The sequence below is a fragment of the Eriocheir sinensis genome, chromosome 2 (genome assembly GCF_024679095.1).
Source record: "Eriocheir sinensis breed Jianghai 21 chromosome 2, ASM2467909v1, whole genome shotgun sequence".
Lineage (NCBI taxonomy): Eukaryota > Metazoa > Arthropoda > Malacostraca > Decapoda > Varunidae > Eriocheir > Eriocheir sinensis.
The window spans coordinates 12,369,713-12,392,252 of record NC_066510.1 but is presented as its reverse complement, the minus strand read 5'-3'; the positions used below and the strand labels follow the sequence as shown (position 1 = coordinate 12,392,252).

Here is a 22,540-nt window from a genome sequence, read left to right as displayed (position 1 = left end):
GGAAAGATAGTGGACGGGTCATGGGTGCGATAAAGTACTGCTGTCACTTTTATCAGCAGCCCTCAGCTTTATCAAGAGTGCCGTAAGAAGAGTGTGTGGGGAAGGTTGAGGGGGGGGGGGGGGGGCGGTGTATGGATGGATATGAATACGAAAACATGACAAAAAAAAATGTCGAGTGGGGGAGGTAAGAGTGGATAAATCCATTACATCTTTATTGACGATGCCAGCACTAGTCAAGGTGTGAACGCGCATGGAAAAGGAAAACTAATGGCGGAGGAACGATGGATGTGGAGAGGTTATGGCGGAGAGAGCATGGTGAGTGTGGAGAGATTGGGTGGAGGAACGAAGAGATGGAAAGAGAATAGGCCTTTTCGGGGTGGTCAATAAATGGGTACCTGGGGAAGGTAAACTGTGGTAACCCGGATGTCACACTGGTCCTGTGTCCCGGGGTAATGGGCTCCCTCCCACCACAGGCTCAAGGGCCAATGTGACTGAGATGAGCACCGAGGCCACGCGCTGCTACAGCGTATGCCCCCAACTTTATCTTTACTATGGATGTGAAGAGCTAGGTAGGAAAGGACGCAGAAATGGTATAGTGATGTGGTGAGGTAAGAGTGGAATTGGTGCGGAGAAATTAAGGTGGAGAAGTGATGGATGAATAGACGAAGGAGTAGAAGAATAACAACGACGAAGAAAAAAAAAAAAGGAGTCGTGAGTGATTATGTGTAGACAGCAGAGGTGGGCGAGTGCGGTAGTGCGGTATTACCGCATCACAAAAAAAGTACCGCACTACCGCTCTAACGCAAAATTTCTGAAAATACCGCACTAACGCGGACCGCACTAAAAAATCCTGCGGTACTTTTTGCGGTAAACTGAAAACTACCGAAGACGACATTTACAGCGCGGCATGCTCACTTTTTTTTTTCTTACAGTAAATCGGACTCAATCAGTCAATCGGTATCAGTCATCAGAATCAGTGATTCAATCACTCTGACATTTCAGTTATTGTCTTCTTTAACCCGCGCGGTGCCGGCCATTTCAACCCCGGACCCGTCCGTGGTGCCGGCCGATATTTCATTGTACTATTTTAAGCATGTTTCCTTTGTTTGGATAGCCAGGATAGGCACTGAAGTATTTTTTATTTTGACTACCGCAGTACCGCACACCGCGTACCGCACTGGGAAAGAAAAAAATGGGACCGCACTACCGCAACCGCACTACTCCGGAAAAAGTACCGCACTACGGCAACCGCACTACTGATTTTTCAGTACCGCGCCCACCTCTGGTAGATAGTAGTGGAGCAATGGTCGATGCGGAGAGATAGGGGTGGATGCAGGGTGAATGTGGAGAATTAAATATATACGGTGGATGATCTGAGACTATGATGTAATGGCGAAGGAGCATTGGATGAAAAGTGGATGCAGATACATTGCAACATTCCTGACACCGAAGTGTTGCAACGCAATGAACCCAACGTCCTTCTGTAACGGCTACACGTAAAGATCAAGGACACACACACACACACACACACACACACACACACAGACGTTCACAATACTTCACCACCGAAAGTTAAAAATATCTTCCTTTATCTAGCGGGGCCGGCAGCCAGCGACTAGCGGGGCCGGGGATCAACGACTAGCGGGCCCGGGGATCAACGACTAGCGGGGCCGGGGATCTACGACTAGCGGGGCCGGGGATCAGCGATTAGAGGGGGCGGGGGATCAACGACTATCGGGGCCGGGGATCAACGACTATCGGGGCCGGGGATCAACGACTAGCGGGGCCGGGGATCAACGACTAGCGGGGCCGGGGATCAACGACTAGCGGGGCCGGGGATCAACGACTAGCGGGGCCGGGGATCAACGACTATCGGGGCCGGGGATCAACGACTATCGGGGCCGGGGATCAACGACTAGCGGGGCCGGGGATCAACGACTAGCGGGGCCGGGGATCAACGACTAGCGGGGCCGGGGATCAACGATTAGCGGGGCCGGGGATCAACGACTAGCGGGGCCGGAGATCAACGACTAGCGGGGCCGGGGATCAACGACTAGCGGTGCCGAGGATCAACGACTAGCGGGGCCGGGGATCAACGACTAGCGGGGCCGGGGATCAACGACTAGCGGGCCGGGGATCAACGACTAGCGGTGCCGAGGATCAACGACTAGCAGGGCCGGGGATCAACGACTAGCGGTGCCGAGGATCAACGACTAGCGGGGCCGGAGATCAACGGCTAGCGGGGCCGGGGATCAACGACTAGCGGGGACGAGGATCAACGACTAGCGGGGCCGGAGATCAACGACTAGCGGGGACGAGGATCAACGACTAGCGGTGCCGAGGATCAACGACTAGCAGGGCCGGGGATCAACGACTAGCGGTGCCGAGGATCAACGACTAGCGGGGCCGGAGATCAACGACTAGCGGGGCCGGGGATCAACGACTAGCGGGGACGAGGATCAACGACTAGCGGGGCCGGGGATCAACGACTAACGGTGCCGAGGATCAACGACTAGCGGGGCCAGGGATCAACGACTAGCGGGACCGGGGATCAACGACTATAGTCTGTTCGGAGCATGAAGGCGGTTCAAGGTGTGGCAGATTCCAGAATTCCCATGAGTGCAGCGCTGCCAGTTCGACCGCCAATTATCAGCTTAGCACTTTCTCCCGGCCTACCCACCCACAACCCACCTGTTTATCTCCCTCTCTCTCCCTCTCGACCCGGGGGAGGGACCTAGGGGGACACACCGACCACCACCACCACCACCACTACCAACACAACAATGTGGCAACATGGGAAAAAATCGCTGCCACATGTCATAGAATTTATACAAATCCTTGTTATAATCCTAAACATCGACACTCATTGTACTATGTAGCTTCCTTTACGATATACAGAATATATAAAATATCGCTTTCAAATAGCACATGGATGGGAAATAAGAGACGCATGTACGAAGGCTGATTTGGCAGCATGGGTAGAGGTAAACGACGATACCAGCTCCACCCTGAACCGCCTTCTTGCTCTGAACAGACTATAGTGGGGCCGGGGATCAACGACTAGCGGGGCCGGGGGATCAACGACTAGCGGGGCCGGGGGATCAACGACTAGTGGGGCCGGGGATCAACGACTACAAAATCCATTCACATTAAAAAAAAAAAAACTTCTGTTTATCAGTACGGACGAAAGACGTGTGTGTGTGTGTGTGTGTGTGTGTGTGTGTGTGTGTGTAGGTTTTGCTTTACTTTCCTCTTCTTCATCATTCTAATGTCATAACCCTCAGTTGCGTATTCTCTTTTTCTCCTTATTTATTTTATTTTCCTCTTCTTCATTGTAGATTTTCTTCTGTGTCTTTTTTTGTGTTTTCGTTTTCCTCATAACCCGTCTGAGCACACCTCCTCCTCCATCTCCTCCGCCTCCTCTCTTTATATCCTTAGGCCTTCGGAGCGTAATAAGGGAACCAGGAAACCCATTACCGTTCATTCTCTACTTGGACACATTCACTCCTAAAACATAACACACCTGGTCCACGCGCCCAGGTATGCTTGTTGATTGACTTGGTGCACACATACACACATTTCCGGAGGTGTGTTACTGATAACCAGCCTTACACCTCCCCACACCTCATTAGACTGCTGCGAGAGTTGGGAGAATCATTATAATATGCAGCATTTGTTCTATTATTTTGTTAGGATTTGTGTTTTAACTGTAGTAGTAGTAGTAGTAGTAGTAGTAGTAGTAGTAGTAGTAGTAGTTGTATGGTTTAGTAGTAGTAGTAGTAGTAGTAGTAGTAGTAGTAGTAGTAGTAGTAGTTGTATGGTGTAGTAATAGTGGTAGCAGTAGTAGTAGATGTTCTATTTTTTGGGGGGGGTTTATGCAGAAAGGTGTAAATGTCAACGAGTGCGACGGAAAAGCGCTCTCTCTCTCTCTCTCTCTCTCTCTCTCTCTCTCTCTCTCTCTCTCTCGTAAATCTGCGGTGTGCGTGTAGCGGGGTGTATCTCCCGTCAGTCTCGCAGCAGACCCGCCAGACCTATTGACAATAGCCCTAGCAATGAGTTGTGGTTCTCTGCTGAAGGTTACTAGAGCTGAGGTTGCCATGCAGGCCGGGATCACTGAAGTTTCGAAGTTACGGAGCAAATGCATCCAACCTTCTTTTATCCTTGAAGGACCCAACACAGAACCTTGAGGAACACCGGATAGTTCATAGTCTGAATTTGATCTTATTGCTAGAGCCGTAACCATGAGTGAGGGGTTGACTAGTAAGAGGAAAGAGGTTTATGGCAACTGCTCCATTCCCTACTACCTCCTTTCCCACCCGTGAATCCTGATACAGCGCTGGGCGGAGAATGTGGTCGGAGAAGTGAATGTGTCGGGCACGAGCGTAGCGGACGAGTCCATCGGGAGGGTGTGGTTCCCCCGTCTTACCTTTCATCGCCAAACACATACACGCAGCAGCGCGCGGCTTACCCTGTGAACCGAGGAGTGATTTAACCCTTCACGCGGCATCATGGCTCCTGGACACCCTGGAGGAGACCTGACCAGGGATGCGCCGGACATAGAGGCGAGTATACTAATGGGTCATCGCTTATAGAGGGATCGATTAAATATCGCTCCCTATTACGTGCCCCCTTTCGTTCGGTGAGGTGTGGTCCTAGAGTCTAGACCATGGGTTCCCAACCTGGGGTACATGTACCCCCAGTGGTACATTTGCACTTTTTAGGGGGCACATTGGGTCCGAGAGAATAACTACTACCGTACAATACATGGTGTTGTAATCTACATTCAAATTGCACTATGTCGTGTTTTTTTTTTCAATTTCCTCATTTTAAGAAGCAAAACTGTTATTTAAATTATATCATCAGTCTACACATACAGAGAGAGAGAGAGAGAGAGAGAGAGAGAGAGAGAGAGAGAGAGAGAGAGAGAGAGAGGCTATATAATTGATTAATTAACTGAAACTTTTATTCACATCTGGTATTCACATCTGTGGGGAGGAGTTTACGTGTGTGTGTGTGTGTGAGAGAGAGAGAGAGAGAGAGAGAGAGAGAGAGAGAGAGAGAGAGAGAGAGAGAGAGAGAGAGAGAGAGAGAGAGAGCAATAAACCGCAGATACTTATACAAACAGGCATAAGACAAGCAGAGACGGACAAACAAACACGTAGACACAAACAAATTTAGGCAGACAGGCAAACAAACAGACAGCCAGTAAGTAGTGTTCAGTAGTCTTATGTTTTCATGTTGCTCGGGGCACCTTAAAACCTCGTGCAATTGTCTTCAATTACACCACAAAAGGGAGAGAGAGAGAGAGAGAGAGAGAGAGAGAGAGAGAGAGAGAGAGAGAGGATAGTACAAGTACAGTTTTTATTAGTTTAACTTGTAAATTTGCTGCCTGAATGGATCAAGGTTAACGAAGGTAATGTTCCCTCAACAATAGGAGAGAGAGAGAGAGAGAGAGAGAGAGAGAGAGAGAGAGCAGTGTCATATGTACCATCTTATCGCAGCTTCTGATGATAAGATTTCCACGTCTTCACACACCCATGAGCGGGGTACAAAGAGCTATGTTGTGGTGTGGCAAGAGGAGGAGAAAAAAATTAGGGCATCAAGATTAACGCTAACAGTGTACCGCGGGACCCTACTTTTTCCTGCCCCGGGACTGCCGTTGCTGGGCCGGTATCCTCAAACGCCTCCACCTCTCACATTAACTATTTCCAAAGGTTGAACAGGAGATAAATCCGGTTCTGATATGTGTTTTTCACGTTCATAATAAAAAAGAAGGGTCAAATTACCACTAGGGTCATAAAACTACCCCTGGAAAGTCCCATAACTCCTTTACGAAGAGCCTAGGGCCTTGTCGAATATGTGTGCTTCGGCGCCGAAATATTTAAGAATATAAAAAGGAGTCTGTGCCTGGGCCATGATACACAGTGGGATGTTTTTAGGCACTTATTATTAGGGTTTGTTATTCCATGTGTTATTACTATTGGCTTTTATCATTACTTTTTTTTTTTTTTTTACATCTCTGCCTATAGCGCCGGTAGGCTTTATTCAGGGGCCGGATGGTAGGCCCTAGAGTCCCTTGATAGAGAGAGTCCCGACAACCTAAGATTTGGACGCCATTATTGGCCCTGTTTTCTTTTGTATTTCTGTTTCACAGCCATACGGGTCGTCCAATGAAACTGAGTACACTTGTGTCAGACCTGCACACCTTCCTCTAACAGCCAGCAGGGAGCCAGCAGCCAACGAGCTCTGGGAAAGTAAATAAGAGACAGTTTGTGTCTACATCAACAGGTATCGCCAACCCGCCATTACGCCCTTATACTTTACCATAATTTGGTCACCAGCCGTTGTAATGTGCCGTAAGAAGGTGACAGGAGATTATTATTAGCCCTACGATCAGCCACTGTCTCAGTATAGGCACTCAGTAACCCACGCAGCCTGTGATATATGAGTGTTACGGCGGGCTGCTGACGACCTTGAGAGGCGGCAGCGCTACGATGGTACTGAGAGACTTCACACAAGTCTGGGTGCTTCTCTTTGAGTGTTGCTGCTGTGATGGATGGATTTAACATTACTTATCGCTGTAAAACATTATCGGCAGCAATTTGGGAAGTCTTTCTATTACCTACATATCCCTTCATCGCCTGACCCTTGCCTGCAGGGAGGGACGCTGCCTCCTACGAACGAGTCACGGCCACGTCCCTCCACCCCACCCGTGTAAATAGACGCCGTGCATCGCAACAAACCCGTAACCGTGATCCCGCAAGTACCACCACCTCTATTACTAAGCCTCTAGATAACTTAAAAATCCTTAGTTTCAATGCGCGTAGCCTAAAAAACAAATTTGATGAACTGAGATGTCTTGCTTTAACAGAAAATTTTGACATAATTGCTATAACCGAAACATTTATCGACACCACAAATATTGATTTAAGTTCCGAATACAACATAGATGGCTACAGACTCTTCAACAAAGATCGTGTAAACCGTAGAGGCGGTGGCGTCGCCCTTTATGTCAAAAGCTATTTGCAACCCACTGACAAAACACCGGGAAACAGTAACGTTGAACATTTGTGCGTGCGAGTAAACATTGCAAAAGTCAACTTAAATATATCTGTCACCTACAGACCTCCCGGGCAATCACTCGATGACGACCTTGAAATGTACAGCGTCTTAAGGCAGTCACTTAATAACAGCGACTCACTGATATTAGGAGACTTTAACCTCCCCCATATCGACTGGGCGACACTGTCAGGTACAGAAGGCGAGTCACATAGAATGATCGAATTCCTAGAAGAAAATTATCTAAGCCAAATGGTTTCTGAGCCAACTCGACAAAATAATATACTCGACCTTGTTATAACGACCCAAGATAACCTGATCAGTAGTGTCACGGTAGGAGAACACCGCGGTTCTTGCGATCATAAATTAGTGCGCGTCGACATTAAAGCTCAATCATCAGTGACTGAAAATAAAGTAAAGGTGCCCAATTTCAAAAGAGCTAACTTCGTAGAAATCCGACAAAAACTAACAGAAATACAACTATCAGATGACGGCAACGTAGAGGAAGCCTGGCTAAGCCTTAAAAATCACTTACTCACTCAGCAGAACACATTCGTCCCCTTGTGCGAGAAGCGAATTAACACTAATAAAAGCCCACCGTGGTTTAATAGCGAAATTAAACAATCAGTCAATGAGAGAAAATTGTTTTACAGGTTAAAGAAAGAACAAAGCACGCCCGAAAACATTAGACTTTATAATGATGCCAGGCGACGAGTAAAAAGACTAGTAGGTCAGGCAAAGCGTAGATACGAAGAAATTATTGCAGCCAACTGTAAAAATAATCCGAAATCTTTCTTCAGTTACATAAACAACAGAAAGGCGATCAAAAGTGGTATTGGACCTTTAACAAACAGCGACGGTGCACTAGTGACTGACAGCCAACACATTGCAAACCTCTTAAACAATTACTTTTCCTCGGTGTTTAATACTAACAGTCTTCCTCTCGCTACCACCAACACCAGTACTATTGTAAATCTCGAGCATGCATTGCCTAATTTTGAAATAACAACCGATGAAGTCCTTAAAGCTCTCCATTCACTTAAAACAAATAAAAGTCCTGGACCTGACAAAGTATATCCAACTCTGCTGAAAGAAACAAAGAGCGAAATACTCTCCTCCCTCACAACCGTATTCAATATGTCCTTGCGACAAGGCATCGTCCTTCAGATTGGAAAAAGGCTAACGTGACACCGATTTTCAAGAAAGGAGACAAAAAGTACCAGGTAATTACAGGCCCATTAGTCTAACTTCGGTTGTAGGTAAGCTACTTGAGGGCATAATTAGAGACAAAATTGTGAATTACCTTGAAAGCCACTCATTGATTGGGGACTCACAACATGGCTTCCGAAACAAAAGATCCGGCCTATCAAACCTATTAACCTTTTATAACGACCTCTTCACTGTTTATGACGTAACCAAATCACTGGACGTAGTCTATCTTGATTTCAAGAAAGCGTTTGATAAAGTCCCGCATCATAAATTACTTTACAAATTAAAGCAAATAGGTATTGACGGTCAAGTAAACCAATGGATCGCGAATTGGTTGAGCAACAGACAACAAAGAGTAGTGATTGACGGATTTAACTCAGAGTGGGCGCCTGTCACTAGTGGCGTCCCTCAGGGCTCGGTCCTTGGCCCAGTGCTCTTCATTATTTACATCAACGACGTGGATGTTGGACTCAATAACCGCATTAGTAAATTTGCAGACGACACAAAGATTGGCAACTCGGTTCTCACTGACGAAGACAGGCAAAGCCTCCAAGAGGATTTGCACAAAATTTCAGCTTGGTCGGATAGATGGGAGATGCCCTTTAACGTAGACAAGTGCCAGGTCCTTCAAGTTGGAACGAGGAATAAGAAGTTCGAATACGAAATGCGCGGCGTTAAACTCAAAAGCGTTCAATGCGTCAAAGACTTGGAGGTCAAAATCGCGTCAAACCTCAAATTCTCACAGCAATGCATCGATGCAGCAAATAAAGCGAACAGAATGTTGGGCTTCATTAAAAGAAACTTTGTATTCAAGAATAAAGATGTAATACTCGCTCTACAACAGTTTAGTCAGACCCCACTTGGAATATGCGGTACAGTTTTGGTCTCCCCACCATGCAAAGGATATTGCTAAATTAGAAGGTGTTCAGCGTCGGGCAACGAAAATGATCCCTTCCTTGCGCAACAAATCCTACGAAGAAAGGCTTTCTACCCTTAACATGTTCTCTCTTGAGAAACGTCGCCTCCGAGGAAAACTGATCGAATGTTTTAAAATACTTAATGGTTTCACGAATGTAGACAGATCAACATTGTTTATGATCGATGACACTTTGCGCACGAGGAACAATGGCGTAAAACTCAGATGTAGACAAGTAAATTCAGACTGCACCAAATTTTTCTTCACCAACGTTGTAGTGCGAGAATGGAATAAGCTTCCACCGTCAGTGGTCCAGTGCAACACGATTGACTCCTTCAAAAATAAGCTCGACCGTCACTTCCTTCAACTTAATATCAATTAGAGTAGAAATGCAACGTTTTGGAGTCTTCTGATTAATGTAAAATCACTTAGGTTTAAGGACAGACCACCAAGTCTGGACCATGGGGTCTGTGTGGTCTGATTTTCTATGTAAATCTATGTAAATCTATGTAAATCCTGAACGTCATGAGCCTTGATATACTTGTCATGGGCCACGTGGCTGACACACTACCCAAACTCCATCAAGGCAAAGGCACTTTGCTTCCTTTCCATTACCTGCTTGCAGTAAACTTTAGCATATGGAGAGAAAATTAGTGTAAACTAATTATCTGGGGGTGGAGGTGGCCTTGATTCCATTACTCGCCGTGCTGCTCTCTTTATTGTGTTAACACACACACACACACACACACACACACACACACACTATTGCTGCAATAAGGAGTATGCATCTCACGTGTGGGGGGGCTCCACTCACACAGCTCTTCTGGACAGTCTTCTACCTCTTAAATTCCGTCGCGATGTTGCCTCTCTATCTTCTATCGATATTTTCACGCTGACTGCTCTTCTGAACTTGCTAGCTGCGTGCTTCCCCCCCTCCTGCGGCCTCGCCTCACACGACTTTCTGATCAAGCTCATCCCTATACTGTCCAAAATCTTATGCAAGAATTAACCAGCATCTTCACTTTTTCATCCCTCACGCTGATAAACTCTGGAACGATCTTCCCTCATCTGTATTTCCTTCTGCCTACGACTTGAACTTTCAAGAGGAGGGTATCGGGACACCTCTCCTCCCGAAATTGATTTCTCTTTTTGGACACTCTACTCTATTTAGGAGCAGTAAGTAGCGGGCTTTTTTTTTCATTATTGTTTTATTTTTTTATACGCCCCTGCACTGTCTCCTCTGCTGTAAAAATAAAAAAAAATAAAAATAAAAAGTTCTGTGCGATTCCAAGGTATTGTGAAGATAATTCATTAATGATTATAATTCAATAACATTTAATTTAATTTAAATACTTATTGTTGATTAAAAAAAATAATACAGTAAAATACTAAGGCCATGTAAACGTGTTTAATTTTGCTTCAGGGTCAAAATAGCTAGGTTTAGAGAATACTGTAGGGAAATGCACATGTCTTCAACATATTATAATGACATTGGTACCCATGAAAATGAAGACTGTGCAACCTTATATATTAGGCTATTAGATAAAGAAGCACTTATAACCCAACCTAGAGGAGTTTCTAGCTGAAGAGCCTTCACATGAGCAAATAGTAACCTAACCTATCACCGCTGAAATAGTAATATTTCCCCGCACTTTAAAATCTCATAAACGAGTAATAATAATGGAAACGGTTACCAGAGTGATGATTAGCAAATACAATATAAACAAATAATGTGATGACTTTTAAAGTGAGTTGGGTGTGATTCTAGAGTTTTACCAAGACAGGTATGGCTCACCAAAAGCTAGCTTCTGTTCATTAAACTCTTGTAACACGTCCAGTCTATTAGACTGTGGCCTTGAGTGTGAAATATCTATTGCGAGTCTGTAATAATAGCTAGAACCTTGTGGGAGAGATCACATCCGATAATTTTGGTCATAAGGGCCACTGCTTCCCTCATCAGCTTCGATGGCTGGACCTGAGGTGAACGATTGTTTCAGTCCTTGTAGCTGTGCCTCTCTCACAATGATTTCCGATTTTCCATAAACAGTGCAAAGTGAGGGCGGTTATGACAGCAAGACACACAATGGCAGTGTGTGTGTCGATGCCTTAACCGATGGTTTCCTCCCAAAACGACTGACTATTAGCACACCTCTGTTATTTTTTTATTTTTTTTATTACGTCTTGGCCTGTTGCGCCGGTAGGCTTCTTCCCGGTGGATCCTGATGGTCGGTCCAAGGCTTCTTCCCGGTGGGTCCTGATGGTCGGCCCAGCCCGTTCTGGTGCAGGCGAGTGTTTATAGTGGCGCCATCTTGCATTGGCTCATGCTGCCCTCCCGGAGCTCATCTTTAATCCTAGAATCTAGAGTCCGGGCTGATAGGTGGTCTTCTGCTGGACAGCATGTGGGTCGTTTTAAGCCACTCGGCGGCAGCTGAAAAATCCCAGCTTGGTGGCACCGGTCGGGGATTGAACTCGCGTCCTCCAGAACGCGGGGCCGTCTTGCTATCTGTTCAGCGGCCTTGCAGTTAAATTATACACTTTGTATCCCCTCTGTGACATGTTGCTACAGCCGAAGGCTAGGCAGCAAGGCATTGTTACATTAAAAAGCAGCCGAATCCGCTTCCAAAATAGGTAAAATTATGTTTTTATTACCTCAGTTCAAAGTCGGCGAGGTGCTCGAAGGGCCTAAAATGGCGTCCAGCAGCCTTAAGGCCTGTCCGGCGTCCGAAAAGTGGGCGGAGCTAGAGGCCTTAAAGCAGTGTGTGTGGGTGTAATTTGTGCGGCGCGGCCTCACGACACGGCCGGATGGCCTTCTGTTTATATTTGAAATACCGTCCGGCGCGGCCCGCCGCCTCACAGTGTGTGTCACCTTGCGGCGCGGCCTTGAGGCGGGAATTATCTCAGAGCGACGCTGACAGCAGTGGTGTACACATTATCTACGCCCCACGATGTCTGACGTCTGGATAAATAAAGATTTTGGATCTGTTTTATTGATCTGTACAAGGGCCATCCATGTTTGGGGAACATAAAACATATGGGGGGATTCTGGAGCTGCCCTGTGTAGGCCACCCGGCCTCTTGCAGTTTCCCTATGTTCTTATGTTCTTATGTAAATTGTTTTGTTGTCGTCGCTGGGGCGGTGGGGCTCAGAGTGACGGTCGCCGCCCGGTATTCCGTGAAGCTGCCTCATAGTGTGTATGCTCCATCCGGCCGACGATGCTCCGCCCACTTTCGGCCGCCGGACAGGCCGCATCGTATAGTGTGTGTCCGCCTTTATGTATACACAGGGCCGCCTATGTTAGGACTCTCTCTATAAAGGGACTCTTGTCGCCCCAAGCCCGTCATGGCGCAGGCAATTTCTACAGTGGCGCCAGTTATACTATTATTTTTATTATTATCATTATTATTATTATTATTATTATTATTATTATTATTATTATTATTATTATTATTATTATTATTATTATTATTATTATTATTATTATTATTATTATTATTATTATTATTATTATTATTATTATTATTATTATTATTATTATTATTATTATTATTATTATTATTATTATTATTATTATTATTATTATTATTATTATTATTATTATTATTATTATTATTAATATTATTATTACTATTACTATTACTATTATTATTACTATTACTATTACTATTAGTAGTAGTAGTAGTAGTAGTAGTAATATTATTATTATTATTATTATTATTATTATTATTATTATTATTATTATTATTATTATTATTATTATTATTATTATTATTATTATTATTATTATTATTATTATTATTACTATTACTATTACCACTACTATTATTATTATTATTATTATTATTATTATTATTACTATTATTATTATTATTATTATTATTATTATTATTATTATTATTATTATTATTATTATTATTATTATTATTATTATTATTATTATTATTATTATTATTATTATTATTATTATTATTATTATTATTATTATTATTATTATTATTATTATTATTATTATTATTATTATTATTATTATTATTATTATTATTATTATTATTATTATTATTATTATTATTATTATTATTATTATTTTTAACGTTGTTGTTTTCAGTGTAGGAGATTATCAGGTTACCGCCGAGCCAGACATAGAGAGAGAGAGAGATTAGATTAGCTCTCTACACACAACAATTCAAACATACACCCCCCCTAACACGCCGAGGGTATACAAATAAGGTGCCCGATAAACAATAACTACACCAGAACAACTAACGAACCTACACCATACAACTGTACACTCCTACTGTTTTTCTATTCCCCACCTGTACCTCACCACTAACCCACTTCCTCTTCGTACTATACCCTTGATTAAGAGAGAGAGAGAGAGAGAGAGTGAGGATGACGACAACCACAACGACGAGGACGAGGGAGGGAGGGGTTACCAAGACGCATGAGACTGAACTGGAATAAGACTCCCGATGTAGCATTACAGAGGAAGGTTGTGGAGAGTAGAGCTAAGGGTTGAGCTAAACGGAGTTGACAATGGAGGACAGGATGCTGAGGGGAGAGATTAAGGGCGCAGACGACATTGCCTTGATAGCTTGACGAGCCACACAGCTGGGGACCATATTCTCAAACGCCTCACCGCTTACACACTCAGATCTGACAGTGTTTTCGTAGGAGTTTGGGGCATTTACAGAGGTACTTTTATGACCCTGGCGGTAGTTTAACCCCCCCTCTGTACCATAAACCTGAAAAAAGCCCTCATGAAAACCCAATTGATCTCCTTTTCGGCCTTTGGAAGTAGTTGACGTGAGAGGCAGAAGCGTCTGAGAATACCGCCCCTGGGTCTCTTCGCAGTCCAACACAGTGGCTTCGTAATCGCCAACAACAAACTATTCAATCTCATACAGTCAATAGTTTATAAAATTATGTAAAAGAGATGGTTTGATGTTATTGTTGGTTTTAAAGTTTGTATTAATGGTATTGATATCAACGTTAGAGCGATGAGGACGCGTCAAAAGTTGAAATAAAAGATAAGTTGACTGGTAAAACTGTGAAGTGATTGCCAGTGGGATATCATTATTTTTTACACGGCTTACATATCTTTATTCTCTTCCTCCTACTCCTACTCCTCCTACTCCTACTACTACTACCACTACTACTACCACTACTACTACTACTACTACTATATTGCTGATACCATCTTCCCCCTCTTGTTATACTCTTCTTTTTCCTCCTCCTTTACCTTTTCCAATCTTTTATCCTCCTACCCATTATCGTTTTTCCTTATCTTATCGCTTCCTCTTGATCCTCCACTTCCTCCCCAGTCTTCTTCTCATCCTACTTTTACTTCTGATTTTCCGGCTCATTTGCCAACCCCTTTCAATTTCCCTCATCTCTGTTCTCCCTCCACCTCCTCTTCTCACACTGCCGCCTCCTACACACACACACACACACACACACACACACACACACACACACACACACACACACACACACACGCCAAGGACTCGCTGTTATATATAAACATGCAACATAATTATTTTCTCGTCATCGTGCAAGTTACAACGTCTATCTCTTTACTACATTGAGATTTACATAGATTTACATAGAAAATCAGACCACACAGACCCCATGGTCCAGACTTGGTGGTCTGTCCTTAAACCTAAGTGATTTTACATTAATCAGAAGACTCCAAAACGTTGCACTTCTACTCTAGTTGATAATTATTAAGTTGAAGGAAGTGACGGTCGAGCTTATTTTTGAAGGAGTCAATCGTGTTACACTGGACCACTGATGGTGGAAGCTTATTCCATTCTCGCACTACAACGTTGGTGAAGAAAAATTTTGTGCAGTCTGAATTTACTTGTCTACATCTGAGTTTTACGCCATTGTTCCTCGTGCGCAGACTGTCATCGATCATAAACAATGTTGATCTGTCTACATTCGTGAAACCATTAAGTATTTTAAAACATTCGATCAATTTTCCTCGGAGGCGATGTTTCTCAAGAGAGAACATGTTAAGGGTAGAAAGCCTTTCTTCGTAGGATTTGTTGCGCAAGGAAGGGATCATTTTCGTTGCCCGACGCTGAACACCTTCTAATTTAGCAATATCCTTTGCATGGTGGGGCACCAAAACTGTACCGCTCATTCCAAGTGGGGTCTGACTAAACTGTTGTAGAGGGGGAGTATTACATCTTTATTCTTGAATACAAAGTTTCTTTTAATGAAGCCCAACATTCTGTTCGCTTTATTTGCTGCATCGATGCATTGCTGTGAGAATTTGAGGTTTGACGCGATTTTGACCCCCAAGTCTTTGACGCATTGAACGCTTTTGAGTTTAACGCCGCGCATTTCGTATTCGAACTTCTTATTCCTCGTTCCAACTTGAAGGACCTGGCACTTGTCTACGTTAAAGGGCATCTCCCATCTTTCCGACCAAGCTGAAATTTTGTGCAAATCCTCTTGGAGGCTTTGCCTGTCTTCGTCAGTGAGAACCGAGTTACCAATCTTTGTGTCGTCTGCAAATTTACTAATGCGGTTATTGAGTCCAACATCCACGTCGTTGATGTAAATAATGAAGAGCACTGGGCCAAGAACCGAGCCCTGAGGGACGCCACTAGTGACAGGCGCCCACTCTGAGTTAAATCCGTCAATCACTACTCTTTGTTGTCTGTTGCTCAACCAATTCGCGATCCATTGGTTTACTTGACCGTCAATACCTATTTGCTTTAATTTGTAAAGTAATTTATGATGCGGGACTTTATCAAACGCTTTCTGGAAATCAAGATAGACTACGTCCAGTGATTTGGTTACGTCATAAACAGTGAAGAGGTCGTTATCAAAGGTTAATAGGTTTGATAGGCAGGATCTTTTGTTTCGGAAGCCATGTTGTGAGTCCCCAATCAATGAGTAGCTTTCAAGGTAACTCACAATTTTGTCTCTAATTATGCCCTCAAGTAGCTTACCTACAACCGAAGTTAGACTAATGGGCCTGTAATTACCTGGTACTTTTTTGTCTCCTTTCTTGAAAATCGGTGTCACGTTAGCCTTTTTCCAATCTGAGGGGACGATGCCTTGTCGCAAGGACATATTGAATACAGTTGTGAGGGAGGAGAGTATTTCGCTCTTCGTTTCTTTCAGCAGAGTTGGATATACTTTGTCAGGTCCAGGACTTTTATTTGTTTTAAGTGAATGGAGAGCTTTAAGGACTTCATCGGTTGTTATTTCAAAATTAGGCAATGCATGCTCGAGATTTACAATAGTACTGGTGTTGGTGGTAGCGAGAGGAAGACTGTTTAATAGTATTAAACACCGAGGAAAAGTAGTTGTTTAAGAGGTTTGCAATGTGTTGGCTGTCAGTCACTAGTGCACCGTCGCTGTTTGTTAAAGGTCCAATACCACTTTTGATCGCCTTTCTGTTGTTTATGTAACTGAAGAAAGATTTCGGGTTATTTTTACAGTTGGCTGCAATATTTTCTTCATATCTACGCTTTGCCTGACCTACTAGTCTTTTTACTCGTCGCCTGGCATCATTATAAAGTCTAATGCTCTCGGGTGTGCTTTGCTCTTTCTTTAACCTGTAAAACAATTTTCTCTCATTGACTGATTGTTTAATTTCGCTATTAAACCACGGTGGGCTTTTATTAGTGTTAATTCGCTTCTCGCACAAGGGGACGAATGTGTTCTGCTGAGTGAGTAAGTGATTTTTAAGGCTTAGCCAGGCTTCCTCTACGTTGCCGTCATCTGATAGTTGTATTTCTGTTAGTTTTTGTCGGATTTCTACGAAGTTAGCTCTTTTGAAATTGGGCACCTTTACTTTATTTTCAGTCACTGATGATTGAGCTTTAATGTCGACGCGCACTAATTTATGATCGCAAGAACCGAGTACAGTACAGTACAGAGAGAGAGAGGGTAAGGGGAATACTACTTTTTATCATGATCTTATTTGTTTAATGACTTAGTTAATAACGTGTGTGTGTGTGTGTGTGTGTGTATGTGTGTGTGTGTGTGTGTGTGTGTGTGTGTGTGTGTGTGTGTGTGTGACGCTCCATGCACCAACACAAATTAAGGTTTGAATTTAATTGAAATATTTATTGTTGTAAAATATAAGAAAGGGGAATGGCTGAAGGTGAGTCCTTTCCCTCTATTAAGTTTGCTGAATCATGAGCGTGCGCATGTCTGTGTAAAGAAATTCCTGTTTGTTGATGTCTTCTACTTTATGCTGTTTGGGTGTTAGCTGAGCGATGTTTATAAACCCCAACAAAGTTCTTTCAGGTGCCGGCGGGCGGGGCGGAGCGGGATGGGATGGGCTGGGCTTGGCTGGGCAGGATTGGCCAAGGCAGGGACGGGACGAGACCGGGCGCGTGATTATTTCGTATCCTGAGTCTCTATATTAGGAAATCCTGTAGAGAGAGAGAGAGAGAGAGAGAGAATATAGCAGTAGTAGTAGTAGTAGTACTTTCAATGCTTGCCTGTAACTCGTATCATTTTTATGCTAGTTTCCCTCCACGTGAATGAATTAATGTATTAAATCGAGGTGACTTCATTTGCGTTTATATATATTTTTTTTCTCCTGATGCGCTTTCATGAACCTCAGTTATACCTTTATCTTTACAACAGAATGTGCTGGCGCTGAACCCTCGTACACCTCTTCATGCCACGGTGCAGCCCTCCGCCGTGACCAAGGCCAGCAAGATGCACTGGAAGAGGAACAAACCCAAGAACTGCGCCGTAAGTTGAGTCGTCCTTCAGTTAATGTCTTGCACTGCCATCGTCTTCTTACGTGTCCTACTGTAGCTATATTTTTCCTACCTACCTTTTTCTTTCCGCCCATCCTCCTTGTTCTTCCCGTGCTCAGTATCTTACTACAAATCCACAACTTCCCCCGGTCGCCTCTGCCTTCACAAATTAGCATTTATGTTTTGATTATTATCTTTGTTCAAAGTAATAATTATTCATTCATGCAGACTCTGGATTTAGTCATTGTTCTATTTGCGATACTTATAAGTCCATTCGACGCTCAGTTCTATAACCTGCAATTGTTATGCAAGAGGTTACTGTGAACTGGGATCGAACTCCCAACTTTTGGTCGAGAGCCGAGCATCGTATTAACAGGCACTACCCGTCTTTTTCCATGGAAGGTCAGTCTCTCGTGGACTGGCACGGTGTCAGCCCTGAAAGCTCTGTTGTACACGCGGCGCAGTGACCGGCCACACAGGTCAGTGTAGGTGAGCTGCACCTGCACAAACAACCTGCCGTCCCCGGTTTGCCTGAGACGAAGCGCGGTCTTTAGCTCTTCGGCGTCCAGTGTCACCTCCAAGGACACGGGGGTGTAGTCAGTAAGCATCGCGATCTTAAACTGAGTGTGTTTATCTCTGACGACCTGACTCACCCCAAAGCCAGACACGCGTGCCACGCGCACCCCTGGCGAGAGGATGACCCGCACGGTGCCCGACACGCCCCAAGGCACCAGGTCGCGGTTCTGTAAGAACTTGGCCAGACTTTTGCGAGTAGGCAGCCAGCGGAACCTTCCCCCGCCATCTTGAATCTGCCTCAGCAAGGCAGGATTCAAGTCAGGTACCAACGAGGCCATGTCCACCGGTGCCAGGCTCACGTACTCCAGAGGCACCCGCCGTGCAGCACGTGACAGTGCCACGAGGGTCATGTGGGCTGGGGGAGCGCTAGACTCCCGCACAAACACAATTTTCCCCTTTCTGTCGCCGAGGTCTTGTGACAATAAATCCACAACACTGTTTAACTCCATGGGCCTACAGATATCTTGAACAACAAGCTTCTGCGACAGACGGTCCTTGCGATACTCTGTGATTCTGCCTTCCGATGGGGTCAGAACGTCGATGTCCACAGGCGGCTTGTGGTTCTTCACCCATAGGCGGATCAGGGAGCAGCATTCCCACGCTGCCGGGCTGTCCACGACGAAGACCAGTCTGGCTGTCGGCGCCCCCTCAGCCGCCAGCCATGCCCCGTCTGGCTGTACCATCTCGGCCCGGCTCGGGTACACGCTCACTTCTTCTTCAGGAAGCTTGAACACGGCCGAGCACATGTTGCACACAGCAATCCGCTCTTTGCCGCCTGTCACACAAAACAAATTAGCAATGGTGTTGCATTCCGGCCTTGGACAGCTGACGACGCCCCCTGGCCTGGGCAGCGGACAGCCTCTCGTCTCTCCAGCAGCGGGGCAGAAGAGGGCACAAAATCCTCCCTTTTTAGGGCAGTATGAAAACAAGGGTGACTTATGGTTCAAGTAGCCCGGGAAGGACTGCACAAATCTAAAGGCTTCTTTTGGATATGACCTGCTCTCGGCAACTTTATCTTGTTTCTTATAGGCTCTGCAGAACCACAGACTCCGAATGAATGCCAAAATATTGCATATGATGGCATAAATGTCATAGTAATTTAGGGTCTCCGCGGCACCAAGTAAGGAAAGTGCATCTCCCATTATCCATATCAAAAACGACTTCATATTGAAACTCGTGATGCATCTGTATTCAAAGAAACGGTGAAAGAATGAATTCCGACTGCAATCTCTGCACCAGAAACAATGCGAGGCGTCGGGGGGTCGCAGCGCAGCGCAATCGGCACACCACGGCCAGCGCAACGATGCCTCTAGCTCCTTCTCGATGACTGTTGACTTCTGCTCCCTAATGTCAGGGGAGATTAATATGTACAGGGCCATGAGACCGGCCACACACAGCAGGAAGAGGAATCCCGTCACTGGCGAAGCTACCTCCTCCACTTCGTGCACGTAGCCCAGCTCCAGCTGCACCCATAAGGTGATGGCGCGTTGCCCCGTCACCATCACCATGAAGCAGATCATCCCGAGGCGCACGAGGAGCGGAAGCAGCGCCATCATATCGCTCCTCCAGGTGCTCCTCCTCCTCTGTCCCACCTGGCTCAGCACGAACACTTGCTCCTGCCCCGGGCTCTCCATATTGGTGCGGGCAATCCTTCGCCGTGATGTCTGGATGTTTCTGCCATTATTTTTTTTAAATGTTGGTAATAATCTCTCTCTCTCTCTCTCTCTCTCTCTCTCTCTCTCTCTCTCTCTCTCTCTCTCTCTCTCTCTCTCTCTCTCTCTCTCTCTCTCTCTCTCTCTCTCTCTCACACGTTTTTCTTGATCAGTGAACAATTTCTGTATTTCCCTATATGTATGTAGCCAGTATTATCGAATCCTTCTTTCTGTGTTACCCTCCGAAGACTCACTGCTCGCTGGAGAACAACTTTGATGACATCAAGCACACGACCTTGAGCGAGCGCGGCGCCCTGAAGGAGGCCGCGCGATGCCTCAAGTGTGCCGACGCGCCCTGCCAAAAGTCCTGCCCCACCCAGTTAGACATCAAGCAGTTCATCTCCTGCATCTCCAACAAGGTCAGACTCCCTTCAGTGACTGCCAGTGTTTTGACCAAGGGTTCGTGAGTGACTCCTTGGTTTTTACACTATTCTGATAGTTTTTCGACACTTCGACATTATTAACACTATTTTGCCCGCATTTTAACACTTTGACACTGACATTTCGACAATTGACAGTATTTTGACACTGACACTTCGACACTTTTAATAGTATTCTGACACTTCAACACTTCACACTATTTTGACAGCGACACTTTTGACTATCTTGACAGTATTTTGACACCGACACTTTTGACTATCTTGACAGTATTTTGACAATGACACTTCGACAGTATTTTGACAGTATTTTGATACTTCGACAGTATTTGATTTTGACCCTTCCACGTTTTTTTTTCCAGGATGATTATGTTGTTGATTAGGGCTGTAATCGAAGGAAGGAGAATGATAACCAACCAGTTTATTTCCTGTATCACCAGTAAGGTCAATTAAACTCCCTTCAGTAATTGTCCTTGTGTTGACCAAAGATTCTAGCGTGTAACTCCTGCCTCTTGTCCTTCAGAACTACTACGGCGCAGCGAAGATGATTTTCTCCGACAACCCTTTAGGACTGAGCTGCGGAATGGTGTGCCCCGTGAGTGACCTGTGTGTGGGCGGCTGCAACCTCTACGCCAGCGAGGAAGGACCCATCAACATAGGCGGTCTTCAGCAGTTTGCGACAGACGTACGTAATCAAGACTCTATCTCTTTCGCTCTCTTTAATTCACACTTGTGTTCCTTTGGCTGATTCGTACCACTTGTGTTTCATTCATACTAATTTTGGTAGTGCTAGGTTACTATTCAGGGGGACCATATTTTTTTTTCAATGGGGTAGTTTACTTATGATCAAGTTTAGGTTTTATTACTGGTTTAGGGCTCAATGGTTCATAACAGGAGTCGGCAAAAACAAAGGATCACACCAAGTCCAAAAATGATCTTCCTTTGTTTGGAATCGAATAAATATCCATTGATTTTTCTCTTACAGATCTTCCGGCAGATGAATATACCTCAGGTTTTGCCTCCCGAAGTGCCAGAAAACCTTCCCGAAAGTTTCAAGGCCAAGATTGCCCTTGTCGGTAAGCTCCTCCTGCTGGGATATCATACTTTCCGCTAATTACTACAATACTTATTCTAAATCAATACCTACTCTAACTTTTGGTGTGTGTATGTGTGTGTGTGTGTGTGTGTGTGTGTGTGTGTGTAAGATTTTTTTATGTGTTGTTTTTGGTAGAATCACACTAATCCATTGAAATTATGTAAGAACGTAGGGGAGGGCAGTGATGATTCGGACACGGCCCAGACATCACATTTATTGTAAAACGTATGGGACAGAGTGCTGCGAGATTTTGTGTGAATACCCGACTGACGTCACTTAGGGAGTGAAGAGGCATGCCCCCAATCCCTCTTGAAGTAGCTTGTGGCACGGTGATGAAACATGCCCAAGGAACTCACCCAACTGCGCATGACGTCACCACGCCTGGGAGAACACTGTGATGTCGAAGAGCTTTCAGAGCTCTTCGATGCAAATCCGATTTTGTTTTTTTGCATCTTGTATGTATTATTTTCAGGGATTATCGTAAGCTCTCACTTCAAGAATATAGCAAGTAGCGAACTGTACCTCATTGAGGTGACACAGCGATGTACGGCGAAGGTATTGTCGTAGCTATAACACGATCACCCAACTCTCGGGGTAGAAGTGGAGTGTGACCACCCATTTTTTTTTTTTATAGAGTCGTGATGATTCGGACAGTTGATTTTTTCATGATTTTCATTAATTTTATAGGGGGGCTCCCGTGGTTCCGTGGTAGAGTCTCTGCCTTGCTCTTCGGCGGGGTGCTAAGGCGTGGGTTCGAGACCTATCAGTTACCATGGGGGTGGTAAGGTGGGCTCTTTCCAACACCCTCAGCCCCGTTGTTGGGCCTCCTCCTTGAAAAGAATTGGGTATCTCTCTACCAGCCG

The 22,540-nt window shown here is 44.9% G+C and overlaps 1 protein-coding gene across 1 annotated transcript in view; it reads left to right on the top strand.

Moving 5' to 3' along the window:
* Positions 1 to 4,316: 4,316 nt before the first annotated feature.
* The window catches only part of LOC126999368 (dihydropyrimidine dehydrogenase [NADP(+)]-like), a 27,880-nt gene continuing 9,656 nt past the window's right edge, over positions 4,317 to 22,540 (top strand). The window contains exons 1-5 of the mRNA XM_050861917.1: positions 4,317 to 4,562; positions 17,798 to 17,908; positions 20,393 to 20,563; positions 21,105 to 21,266; positions 21,567 to 21,657. Coding sequence (XP_050717874.1) covers positions 4,509 to 4,562; positions 17,798 to 17,908; positions 20,393 to 20,563; positions 21,105 to 21,266; positions 21,567 to 21,657 — 589 coding nt within the window. The 5' untranslated portion in view covers positions 4,317 to 4,508. The remainder of the gene's footprint in view (positions 4,563 to 17,797; positions 17,909 to 20,392; positions 20,564 to 21,104; positions 21,267 to 21,566; positions 21,658 to 22,540) is intronic.